This window comes from Protomyctophum bolini (assembly GCF_963924005.1).
Source record: "Protomyctophum bolini genome assembly, chromosome: 13".
Taxonomy (NCBI): Eukaryota; Metazoa; Chordata; class Actinopteri; order Myctophiformes; family Myctophidae; genus Protomyctophum; species Protomyctophum bolini.
The window spans coordinates 18,846,298-18,860,076 of record NC_137874.1 but is presented as its reverse complement, the minus strand read 5'-3'; the positions used below and the strand labels follow the sequence as shown (position 1 = coordinate 18,860,076).

At 40.4% G+C, this 13,779-nt stretch overlaps 1 protein-coding gene across 3 annotated transcripts in view; it reads left to right on the top strand.

The window, feature by feature from the left end:
- The window catches only part of tmem132e (transmembrane protein 132E), a 386,893-nt gene that overhangs the window by 324,834 nt on the left and 48,280 nt on the right, over nt 1-13,779 (top strand). For all 3 annotated transcript variants that reach the window (XM_080779444.1, XM_080779443.1, XM_080779442.1), the window contains 2 exons: nt 3,904-4,096; nt 12,345-12,488. In XM_080779444.1, the coding sequence (XP_080635570.1) occupies nt 3,904-4,096; nt 12,345-12,488 (337 nt within the window). The remainder of the gene's footprint in view (nt 1-3,903; nt 4,097-12,344; nt 12,489-13,779) is intronic.

Below are 13,779 nucleotides of genomic sequence, written 5' to 3'. Positions count from 1 at the left end.
GGGCTGTCCCAACGTACGTATAACTCCTAAATTTCAATTCATGAAAACAAAATCTAAATGATTTTTGTCGTTTTATTAAATGTTGGTTTTAAATAAATCGTATTGATTTATCTTAGGGAAGTTGAAATATGTAGATTGATTTTGTGATTTTTTTTAAATTCAAAAACGTTATATAAAAAAAGCTGTCCCTTGTTTTCATGTCACTACTCACTACCGAAACACAAAGTGATTTAGTCTGTGGCAGTTCAACCTGCCACTGAGACTGAATGGTTAACATTTTAATTATTATTTATGATTGCAGAGTGATATTTGTTGTTTTGACTATATATATATTGTGTGATGCTTGATTAAAGTTGTTAATTTACTGTTGACTCCATTGGAGGGAGCAACTACTAGCTGTGGGGTGTGGGGAACATGCCAACAGTGGGAGGGTTGTGTTTAGAGAACTCTTGACTTTGGTTATATTATGGGAATCTTTTATAGAGTAGTATGTGACACTTTAAAATGTGTGTTATGACTTATGAATGATTTGTGATGTCTCTGGACATTGATGCACTGGTTTGATTGTGGAATCAATCAGGGGTTGGTTTGGTCTAAATGGGAGGGACCTAGCCTTTATAATTAAGGAGCACCTGCCACTTCCCTGCAATCAATGTAGGATTGTAGGGAGCAGAGCAGACCTTGAAAGAGCCAACCTGGCCAGTGGGCTGTAAATACCTATTTTGTGTTTGGTTTGTCTAAATTACCATTTCATGTGGACTCTGCAAAGGTGAATTAAAAACTGTTTTGATTTTGCTAAGGGATTTGCCAATTTCGGCTTACACTACCTTCACTCAGACCAGAGTGTGACATAGTCCATAGATGGAGCCTAGTTTTACCCACACCCCCACACTCTTCACCAAGAAGTGACATAGACTTCATGTTCATCATGGCCAAATGGTGAGTAGCTAGTTTACTTCAGTCTGAAATTGTGTGGTTTTAAGGATTGTCACTAACGAACACATAATTTCTTCCTAAATTATAAAGTATTTCGTTTTGATGTTTTTATCCATGTACATCAGTTTAAAGCTGTTTTTGCTAGCCATGTTTTGCCTAGCATTGTAGAGTTAAGCTAAAAACTACATAACATTGTCACTACCATAACAGTCACTACCAAAACATTAAAGTAATTATTATGGTCAAGTTTCGGTAGTGACGTAATTGTTTCGGTAGTGACACAATCAGCTGTTCATGCTTTTGAGACATGTACATCATTCTGATTTCTATTTCATCATGTGGTCCAAAATACCAAAACAAAATGTATAAAGTGTGGCAGAGAGAGACTGAGAATGCAGGCAAAGGAGATGGAGAGGTTTGTTGGGCTTAAAACGTGATCAGGCAGCAGTAGTAGTTATTAACACTTTCAGCACCCCCTGCTGTTCATTTGAAATGACCGCAGCCAGCCACCTATATCCCCTATATAGACGCCATTCTATTTCCGCCCACAGAGCCAGGATGGTATTTGTGGACTCGAGTGCATTTAACACGGTGCAGCCTCATCTGATGGGACAGAAAATCCTCCGGATGAATGTCAACATACTGCTCATTCTGTCCTCACAGACACCAGACCGTTACATTCAATGGCAACTACAGCTCTAACTGGACTGTGTCCACCGGAACACCACAAGGATCTGTCATCTCACCAGTCCTGTTTACCCTGTACACAGATGACTGCAGCAGCCCAGACCCTGACATGCTATTCATCAAATACTCAGATGACAGACACGGTTATTGTCGATACCACCAACACCAATAACCGCATCATTGGGGTAATGGACGGATTTGCTGAGTGGTGCAATAACAACTTCCTGGACCTAAACCCCAGCTAAACTAAGGAGCTGCTGGTGGACTTTAGGCAGGGCCCGCCCACTCCACCTCCGGCCCTAGAGATAAATGGCCAGGCAATAGAACGCGCCGAAGAGTACAAATACCTCGGCACCACCATCGACCATAAGCTCACATTCAAGACCAACACGGAGAACATTCACTCCAAGTGTCAACAAAGGCTGTTCTTCCTCAGGAAGACGAGGAAGCTTCAGGTCCGACCATCGATCCTGCAGGCCTTCTACAAGTCCTTTGTAGAATCAATAATGACCTTCAACATCACATCATGGTTTGGTGTAATGCGTGCCATCAACCGGAACCCTCTCGACAGGGTGGTTAGGCAAAATCATTGGGAAGGACCAGAAGTCACTCAGCAGCATCCATAAAAAACGGACAATAAAGAAGGCCTCTCAAATAGTTGAGGACAACACACACACACCCTCCATACCCACTACAAACTAATGCCCTCAGGCCGGCGATACAGAGCATCAAAACTCATTAAAAGGGGCCCAGCTACAGTAGCTTTGTGCCCACCTCCATCAGACTCTTGAACACCTAGGCACTCATCAACTACTACTGATCATTTAGAATCAAATCTATAGTCATTAAAGTAGGTTTGAGCGCATGAGACTGAGTACAATTAGTTATCTGCTAGCAGAAGCACTACACTCTGGTGTGGCGAGGTGAAGGGGACTTGTACAATTAAGCATGATGAACGAACATAACACAACACCACATGGGTGTGATAGGTTGTGATATTGTAAATCTTATGTTTTCGGCGCAGGACAACGTAACACGACGGAGGCTTTGTTGTAAAACACTGAACTTTTTTTTGAGGAAGCAGCGATTGGTTAATTCAATTGTTAAGAGCTGCATACTATGAATCCCATGAATATGTACGGTATGTACACTTCAGCTGATCCTAAATAATCCTAATTGCTGTCACAATGGATGCTAATAAAAGAGCACACTCTGTTGAGCTCAAATTGTACATAGTAAATGATTCAGTCCCCACAGAGCTGCAGGAGGTAGATCGGTCATCTGGCAAATAGAAAGTTCCCGTTCTGATCCCGATGCCTGGCATGGCGTCAAAGTGTCCTTGAGCAAGACAGCAAACCCCTAACTGCTCCTGACGAGCTGGCCGCAGGCCTCGCATGGCTGCCTCCACCGTCAGTGAGTGAATGATTGAATGTGAGGCGTTGTAAAGCTGGGAGTGTGGAGAAGACTGTAAACGCATTCTGCACTGTAAATGCAGTCTTTCAGTGACCATTTAGTGCTAGACTCTAAATTGCTTTCCCTTTCTTCAGGACATTTCACATCTTAGGACCAGATCATTTCCCCCTGTTTCTTATATTGTCTTTGGTAACATTGTTGTTTTATGTGAAAAGGTTAAAGCATTATAATCTGATAGTAATCATTGCTATAGAGTGTTTGTTCAGTCTCTCTAAACATAAAATACATGTTCAGGTAGGTGACAACATTTCAGCCAATCAGGAGAGAGTGCCCATTTATGAGCTTACATTTTTATAGTGTTCCAGTTCTATTCCAGTCTATCTATCAGAATATGGAGCTATTTATTCATTAAAAAATAACAAAAACTAAAAACAAATCTTAGCTGTGTGCATATTATAAGTCAAAGAATTATCACAAAACATCATACCTATTTCATGACAGAACAGCTGACTGATTAAATGGCACATTTGATGATCAACTGCAGTCCTGACTCCCCCTGACCCTGAGGCAGTTGCCACTGTGTCCCCAAGGAGCAGTTCAATGAGCATATTGCAACGTTAGCCTAGTAGGAAGCATCAAGGGCATTGTAACTTTAGGGCCTATACCCAATAAAAGCATTGATGTGGAAACCACAAACGGGAATAAGAGGTTTAATTTATTTATTTTGCAATCCGGTCTAGACGGGAACACGAGTGATTTACAAACACAGACCAGGCTTTCCTCCGAGGTGGAAAGCCTTGTGACGCGAGTTTATTGCAACGTAGGTTACGTAGCACAGTAATACATTTCTCTCAACTGTCCTGGCAGGGATTTCCTGGGCAACGTGGAGGTGATGCAGCTGGATTTCGAGATGGAGAACTTCACCAGCCTCTCGGTGACCCGGAGGATCAACTGGAACATCGACTACAAGGGGCAGAACCCACCCCCTGACTCTGAGAAGGTGGTGACGGAGCTGACAGTGGTGCAGAGGGACATACAGGCTATCATCCCCCTGTCCATGGTGAGTACATCATGAAATGCATGATGCAGAAACACATCATGCATGTTTCATATGTTTCATATGCTCATATTTCCTTGGTACACTGGATTCAGTGGAAGATCTTTTCTTTACTTTCTGGTATTGTCACCAAACCACAAAGTTAAAAATATATTTTTTGCTATCAATTACTCACCCCATGAAGCCTTGAATTCATAGAGATTTCTGTCGCATTCCTGACCCAATAATTCAATTGAGGACAAAATGTAACTATAAAAGATTATAATATAAACTCCAAAACAACTCTCACATATGTAGCCTAATCACTGATGAGCCTTGATGATGCAGGACATTGCAGGTTAAAAAACAATGTTTTAAATATGATTTTGCTCTTGTTATTATTAAGTCAAATATTGGTTATTGGTTCACGATGCAATGCTTCATAGAGTGAGTATTGCTAGGATTTTTTATTGTTTGGGGTGAAGTAAGATTTTAATCCCGATGATGATGATGATGACGAGGAGGAAGATGTTGATAATAATATTCGATTTTTACATGATTTCAAGATGTGCTCTTGTACCTACTTGTCTGGCTCAGAGCAGCAAGCGCTTATGTGGTTAGCAAACGTAAGTTTTTGTTTTATGATGTTGGTGTTTTACTACAGGCCTCTCCCCTCTCCCCCAGAGGCCCATCTTTGCACGCCTCCACTCAACAATGTTCTACTGGCACTCCATATGGTCTAATGCGCTTCCATCACGTACTTACTTACATTATCACTGATTGATATTATTTGTTGAGAGCCAATGGAGTCTCAACAGAGGATTTGTAATTGCACACTCGTTTAATTGTGGCTCTAGTCTTTGAATGGTGGTAATTAGTGGGGTTGGTAAACTGATTGTGGCAACAAAGGAAAATAAATTAAGCGAATACGATACAATAGGGGACATGCAGTCCTTAGGTTTGGGTCCTCTCTTATGGTCTCTACTAGCTTTCTATGAAATGCAGAGAGTCTCAGCTCACCTGAAGGAGATTTCATTATGATTAGAATCCAGCCCCTGAGGTAAATGTTGAGGTGATTCAAGGTCCCACCACTGGTGTGTGGTGTACTGTTACGCATTGGCCAATTACCTTTGACAAAAAACGAAATAAGTTTTACATATGAAAAGGGAGCGCCTGGAGCTCACAAACCTTCTTATACATTAAATATCCTTTATTGCGTGAACTCTAAGCATCACCGATTCCAAGAGGTTCTCTATCTAGTTTATTCCTCCATTTGGCTCGACAGTTTTGTTTTAAAGTCTCGTACTCACAGACACATTATGCAGTAGATACATTGTACTTTTAGTGATGAAGGGATATATAATAATACTAAAACAGGAATAGAACCTCCTGTTTTCATATATATATAATTCATATAGTAAATGTATTTATCTATTTATATATATTAAAAAAATATATGCTGGATTAGGGCACGAGTACAGCACTGTAAAGCTCTTTGGTGCCTCGCTCATGGGCACTTCTTCTGCTGGTTGCAGCATGGTCTCACCGACAGAATAATTATACTGCATACAGTATTTAACACAAATAAAACATTTCCAACTGTGAAATTCAAGTCTACTGAACAATTACACATTCCGTCGTATATAAATGTACAATAGACTATACTGTAGTACCCTGTGATACTTTTTATGCAGATACAGAAACAGCACAGACAACCACAATTGTTTTTAGACCTAATATTCTCTGTATTTTATCGGTGAGTTGCTCTTTCATTATGCATTGCTTTTCTACTGCAGCATGAGATCTCCCCCCCCAGTACGCACACACACACACACACACACACACACACACACACACACACACACACACACACACACACACACACACACACACACACACACACACACACACACACACACACTATCTCTATCACCATGGTGCTGCTAGTAACTGCATCATTACCATTACTGCAGTGGAAGGCAAACATAACCACTTATGCCCTACAGTATACATATATATATATATATACTTTGTCGTGCGATGAACTGCGAAAATAGGAGATGTATTACTACCTCGACGCGTCACTTGTGGTATTTTGAAGTTGAATCAAAATAGCAGATCTACAAGAGCTGACAGTGTGTCATTGTACATTATGCAACATGTTGAGAACTTATTTGAAAAATATGCGAAAACCTTTTTGCCTATAACGACGAAGATTTAATCTATAACGACATGGGTGACGGTGGTTAAAGGACGTGGGCATTAATACATTGTCTTGCCACAGCTTCAGCCATACTGCCATCATTGCTGATGGGCAGAATCTCCATATTTCTTTTATGTGTTTTTTTGTAAATCAATGCCTAGAGTTCATCAGAGTGTCACACAAAAGTAGTGAAAATAGCTGATCTACAAGCTCACAAAACATCACAAATCACTATGCGACAAATCACTGTGAGCTTGTAAATCAGTTATTTTCACTATTTTGAAACGTTATTAAAATCCACGCGACAGCAATGATATCATACACAACACTTTAACATTTTAAATGCATAAAGTAGGCCTATAGCAAATCCTATAGCTTGTTGAACTACCTCAGGCATGTCAAGAAAGTCTCTGCAAGTACAAGTAGATTTTCATACCGTCGTAACATACCAAAATGAGTGGAATCCAATCTGGAAAATCGAACAAACCACGGTATGCTTTGGAAAATGATTGGCATGTAATGTCAAGAATACTGTGAGTCATATTAATCTGTGCCTGGCCTACAAATATGCCAGAACAGCAGTTTTACTCTGTCCCATCTTCGCAGCCACACACACAGGTCGCTTACTCAATTCAGTTGCACTTTATTTTAGTGCCAAATCACAACAAGTTGTCACAAGGCACTTTAAATATTGAGCAGAGAGACCCAACGTTTTTCTTTCCTGTGCACTCATTTGGCTGCAGTATTGTCTTCCCCTTTAACAGGAAGAAATCTCGGGCGGTACCAGGCTCCTCTAGGGTGCCTTGTTAGGGGGAAAGGGTTGGGCACATAAGATGGCAACAAGAATAATAACAACAACAATAGTAGCAACTATAATGACAGCAATAATTTCTATAACAGTCCACAGCCTCATTCTTAAACTCTCGGTCCGCAGCTGGTGATTCTCAATCATGATCCATGATCCATGATCCATGCCTACTAATGTTGTTCAATAACAACATTAGTGTGCGTGTGTGAGCGAGTGAGAGGGACCAAGAATCATGGGTGGCCCGTGAAGCTTGCTTCAAACTTACAGGAAGGTTTCCCACTGCAAGGAAAATTAATCACTCCAGAAAATCATTGCAACCTAGTAAATTCACACTGTGTCTAGCCCGCAGTGGGAATGCCCTAGTGCTCCCGATTAGCCTCTCTGGGGCACTGCTGACATTGTTGAAGGATCTAACCAGTCTTGACCCACGACTGATCAAGTGAAAAAGGGAGTACTCGAATCGGGATCAAGTCAACCTCCTAATTAGCGAGGTGCTAGATGGCAGAGTGGGAATTTAGGACGGCACCTGGCATAGAGGGCAGCAATTATACTGTAACCCTCAGAGCCTTGGTGTTCACAAACATGTATTGTTAACATGGAAGGGAAGAATTTGATACACATTTCCTCTAGATTCTGAAGGCAAACATTGTCCCAATATGGGATGAACATTTGGCCAAAATAGCAGATCTACAAGCTTTCAGGTCAGCTATTTTCTGCAAAGAGGTGTAGAAGGGAAAAAAGGAGGGGGTCTAGTACAGACCCCTGGCGGACTCTGGACAATGAAGTATATAGGGTTTAACTGGTCAAGGGTGAGTTCAATTAACTACCATGACAAAGGATTACACACCTGGAACAATGGAAGGAGATTAGGTGGCATGATTTTGCACTGTGAGAAGGAGGATTCAATAAACAATCTCAATTTAACTATTTGCAGCTTTTCTGCATTTTAAGTCAGAATAATATAAATTAAAGGGTGTGTTGGGGGATTAAATGTCTTAGAGCGTTAGCTGCTGGTTCCTTTTGAAGATGCCTATATCGATTGCCATATTGTTTAATGTCTCTCGCATGACTTGCCTACAACTGCATTCTGTTGTTATCTGTTTGTTGTTTAGAGGGAAATCAATGAACTAGAACTTAACTGCACTGTATTTGGTAGTAAACGTCAAGGCAGGAGTTTTGTGAAGAATGATTCCTGGTTTTGTTGAGCTTCCGCTGCCTGCCGCAATCTCTCAAATTCCTTCTGACCCGACCGTCAAACAGGTGCCCATGCAGCTCTTGGCTCTTTTTATATATGTATATTATGTAAAAAGAAAAAAGATCCCTTGAACAGGGTACCGTACCAGGTACTAAAGGAACATTTTTATGTCTACCATTAGAGGTTAATGAGCACTGACGACGAATGTCTGTGCACTGACAGGGCCTACCGTCGGATTTCAAAGGTTAAGGTAATATACAACGGCCGTTAAAGTGAAAGTGCATCATTGAATGGCCAATGGTAGAGAAATGGACAAAATATAGCAAGAGACGAGACGGGGTGCCTATGTGGCTCGGCAGGTTGTCCCGCGGGCTGTGTGTTGCTTGTGAGTTCGGGAACCCGAGTTTGCGTCCGACCCCTGTCTTTGTCTTACATGTCGCATGCCCTATCTGCCTTCATCCTTACATGCAGGCAGATATATATATAGGCTATATACTTTCATGTATACATGCATTGTTAATGACATGAAAGTCGCTTTGTTGTTACGTTACAGAGAAAGATGGTATCCAAACCCACACGTTCTTGGTTTCTTCAGCTGCGGAATAATTGCCATTGTAGGGATGAAGGCAGATAGGAAGAGGAACCAAGCAGCGCTTTGCAGATAGCTCTGCTGCACAAGCCACTGACAGCTTGTTAGGACAGATCAGCATTTTCACAATGTGCTGATACGGCTAGGTAGGTGTGTGGTGGGCGGGTCAAGGTTTATACCAAAAGCACAAATGAGATACTTGTTTCAAAGGGGAACAGCAACGGAAACCCATAACACATAATGGGACTCCAGAATCCATCAGCGTGGATGGTAATGAAAACATGACATGAGAGGGAAGGAAAGATGGAGGGCGTATGGAGAGCGGATAGGAAACACGAGAAAGTAGAACCTTTCAGATGAAAAAGCAAAACAATAAATAATCCCAGTATATAAATGTTTGCTACTGTAAGCAGATTCTCTTCCAACTGGGAGCTGACCTGCTGCAACATGGGGCCAGGAAGTGAATGGAGGGGGGCGCCATTGAATTGTGTGTGTGGAGTGGGAGACTTCTTAGAGGCTATGGTTGAATCAAATTAAATCTGTGGCTCTCCACATACATTAGACCGATATTGACCGCACCAAGTCAGCCATGCCCTCCCTTATGAGGTGTCCCATTAGTTGAAGGAAGAAGTGATGGAAGGGGCGAGGAAACAAGAGCAGTAAACTGGTGTGATGTGCATGCTTTTGTAAACGTACCTACCATAATCACTTAATCGGGTAGCTACATGAGAAACTGAGAATGGTTAGCTCCGTCATTCACCTTTTTGTTATGCTGACTGAAATTCATAAAGTAAAAGGTTATGGTTCTCAAGATATATAAACTACAGATACAGGGCCTTCTAAAAATATATATATATATATCGTGGAAAAGTTAATTTTCTTCTGTAATATAATTCAAAAATTGAAACTTCCATATTCTAGATTCATTGCGCATAACGTGAAATATTATATATTAATTTTGATGATTATGTCATACAGCTCATGAAAATCCAAATGTTATGGAAGCCCAGATTTGCTTTGATAGCAGCTTTAAACTCATTTGTATTGTTGAATATATCTATCTTGACAATACAACATAGATTCTCTGTGGGGTTCAGGTCAGGCCAGTTGGCTGGTCAGTTAAGCACAGTAATAACATGGTCAGTACACCAATGACTTTGTGGGCAGGTGCCAAGTGCTGCTGGAAAAGGAAATCAGTGTATTCATAAAGCTTAGCTACATACGGAAGCACACAGTGCTGTCAAATCTCCTAATAGATGATTGTGTTGACTCTGGACAAGCTTTATGGAGATGCTGATTTTCCTTTCCAGCTCGATTTCACACCTGCCCAGAGTGCCAAAACTACTAGTAATTGGTGTACTGACCATGGTATTACTGTGCTTAACTTACCAACTGACCTGAACCCCACAGAGAATCTAGGTTGTATTGTCAAGAGGAAGGTGTGAGACACTAGATTCAACAATACAAATTAGTTTAAAGCTACAATCAAAGCAAATCTGGGCTTCCATAACACCTCAACACCACAGGCTTATCACCTCCATGCCACGCCCCATTGATGAAATAATTTGTTTAAGTAGCCCAGACCACGTATTGAGTGCATAAAGTAACATACTTTTCAGATATTTTCTGTATTATAAATGTTTTTTTAGTGGTCTCGTAAAATATTCTAGTATTTTGAGACAGGATTTTTTGATTTTCATGAGCTGTATGCCATAATCATCAAAATTAAAACAAAAAAATGTTTTAAATATTTCACTTTATGCACAATGAATCTAGAATATATGAAAGTTTCACTTTTTGAATTAGATTACGTAAGAAAATGTACTTTTCCACAATGTTCTAATTGTTTGAGAAGGCCCCGTACACACATCTTCGCAGTCAAAGGTTTGCCACCAACTTTCTAAGGTCCCCAGTGCATGAAGGAGTACATAGTTATTCTCAGCAGTCAGCACAAGTTATTTCACTTCTCTTATCCCTTCCCTCTCTAGCATCTATTGTTTTAAGTTTTTAATTTACATGTAAGATTGAATCTTGATATATGAAATTCATGAATTTCATTCATAAAATTCCATTGATTCCAACTATTGCATTGTATATACGTATGGTAAGGCAGTATAACCCAAACTTTTTTTAGTTTTTAGTTTGTTTTATGAGTTAATTCAGTGCATTTCATATACCAAATCAGATATTGTGAACCTTAAGATGATTGCAACAGACTTATGCTGTTGTGCTTGAGTCTTCATTGGGCTGAAGCCATCTCACTGCTGCATATATCACACACTCAGTGTGGGGCTCAGTGTGAATACACAGGAAGCCATGAAAAACTGGATGGGCATAATTTCTCACATGCTTCTCCTGCTGCTTTATTACACCTTAAAAATGAGGGCCTGACATATATTTTATTTTCACTGTGTTGAATTAGGGAAATGTCCATGGTTCATGGCCCCGGACTCTCTCTGCATGGGCCCTGTTAATGCCATCACCCTTTTTGCAGCTTCCATGCTGCAAAAAGTAATACAAAAAATATATAATAACACAATAATAACGAATGGATTCACACTTCAACTGAAGGCGTGTATTTTAATTGGATATTTGCTTTCCAGAGCAGTCAAAATAAACATGTGGATGGTTTTACATTATTATATCCAGCTATTGCCATTTAGTTTCCCCACATGTTGATTCGTTGTCATACTGTACAGCTTTTCAATATGTGTTACTATAAATATATGCCTACCTATTATTCTGGCAAGCATGTCACAATTTTCTCCCCATCAAACATGTTTTTCCAATGCAGTTATTGTAATGCATGTCTTGTTATAGTTTACCCCAATCCTAGTTATAAATTCCTCTGTTTAGAAATATCTAAATTCCACTGGGGGCGACTGTGGCTCAGGAGGTAGAGCAGGTTGTCCAATGATCCATGGGTATAGGCGGTTCGAATCCTGTCTACATGTCGAAGTGTCCTTGGGCAAGACACGGAACCCCAAATTGATGTGCTGGTTGTTACCTTGCATGGCTTCTGCCGCAATCGGTGTATGAATGTGTGTGTGAATGGGTGAATGTAATGCACTATGTAAAGCGCCTTGGATAAAGGCACTATATAAATGCACCATTTACCATACCACAGTCTTCATGTATGTTCAGATGTAATGCCTAATGGCAAATTGTTCTCTAAGTATTTACAAGGCCTAATTAAAAACTTTTCTGTTACAGAAATGCAACTGTACATTTTTTTTTGAGGCTGTAAGTTAAACCAAGTGATTGAAATACAGTGAAGGAGGGTCAACAGTGCTAAGACTCATTTTCAGATGAATGATTGTTGAAGTTTGTGCCTAGTTTGCAAACTTATGCTGTGCCTAACTTCATCTTTTGATGCAAAACCCGTACAAAATGATGAAAAAATAAATGACACCATGGGGAGTGAGCTCTTTCCATCAAACCGCTCCGTGTGAAATGTCTCTGACTTTCTCTCCGCAGGACACCGAGATCATTAACACAGCCATCCTGACCGGGCGCACTGTGGCCATTCCTGTCAAGATGGTCTCCATAGAGATGAATGGAGCCGTCACTGACATATCATCCTTCGTTCAGTGCAAGTCCTCCAATGAAGACATTGTTAAGGTAGAGTAAAATCAATTCCCTGAATATCCACAATCTGGTGTTCATGTAGAAAATCTGTCCCTCTGACACTGGGAAAGAAAAAAATAAGTGACGACTGTTAAAACCCCACGAGAGCTTAAAAACATCATTATTATAGCTCAGTTTCTGCCGTATCTCCCTTATGAATCGATGGACGCACAATCCCGAAATGCCACATCTAAATCAATAAAGCGACAAAAGCAGCAGTAATAGCTCCATATCATGGGTTTTAAAACACTTCTCTCACTGATACGATGTGTTAATCTGGTGCAAAGCCCACTATCTTGTGTCTTTCACATAGCCAAGGGGGGGGGGGGGGGGGGGCAGCAGCCACAACACCAGTGTCCTGGGATACAGAACAATCATCACTCAGACCTGCAAGCTTGAAGATAATATCAACTTCCCATTTGTTTTTGTTTTTTTAAGTAAATTGTAGAGCAATCACAGCATCGTACAAAGCACAACGGGGGATGTGATTACACATTATTTTCTCTAGTCAAATACAATCGTAATGTATTTCTGTTTATTTCATAACTGTGTCCTGTCCTGTAGCTCACAATGCATCACAAAGTGATGGGTTGTGAGCTTGTAAAGTGGCCTTTTTTGGTTGCTATTTTCTTATTACAAAAATAATTTTTCTTTTTTTATGTTGGCAAACTTTTCCCAATAGGAAATAGCCTATTTTGTGGTTAAACTACAGTTTTAATTAAATTATTAAACATAATCAGAAATGTATGTGAGCATGTAATTGAGTCTGGACAGAAACAGAGATAAAACATAGCCCCACTGGTGATAAAAAATTAATCACCAGAGGGCGATATCAAATCTAATCCTGGTTAAAACACACAGTGAGGTCAAAGACCATGATTCTCATACAGCATATTCAAGCATTCCTGAATATGTAAAAAAAAAAGAAGACTGATGGAATTGGCTTCACCGCTCAGATTTCATAAGCTGCATCATGTTAAATGCACTGCTAAAAAACAAAAAACCCTCGAGGTGCTCATAACCACTGGGCACTGGTGCATCATCCTTAGCTCTGCATGAGTCTGCAGGCAGATTAGTTAGGCACCAGGGGGCTCACCGAAGAGAGTAGGAGTTTTATTATAATTCGATCAAAGCGTTTCATGGGGCAGAGATCAGAATGACACTGCACACAGTCATAAATGTGTATATCTTTTATAGGTTTTTGAGAGAGGATTTTCTGCATGCTATTGGCCTGACCACACTATAGAGAGTTGGAACAGCCGAACAGGTGTTGATATGGGATGGC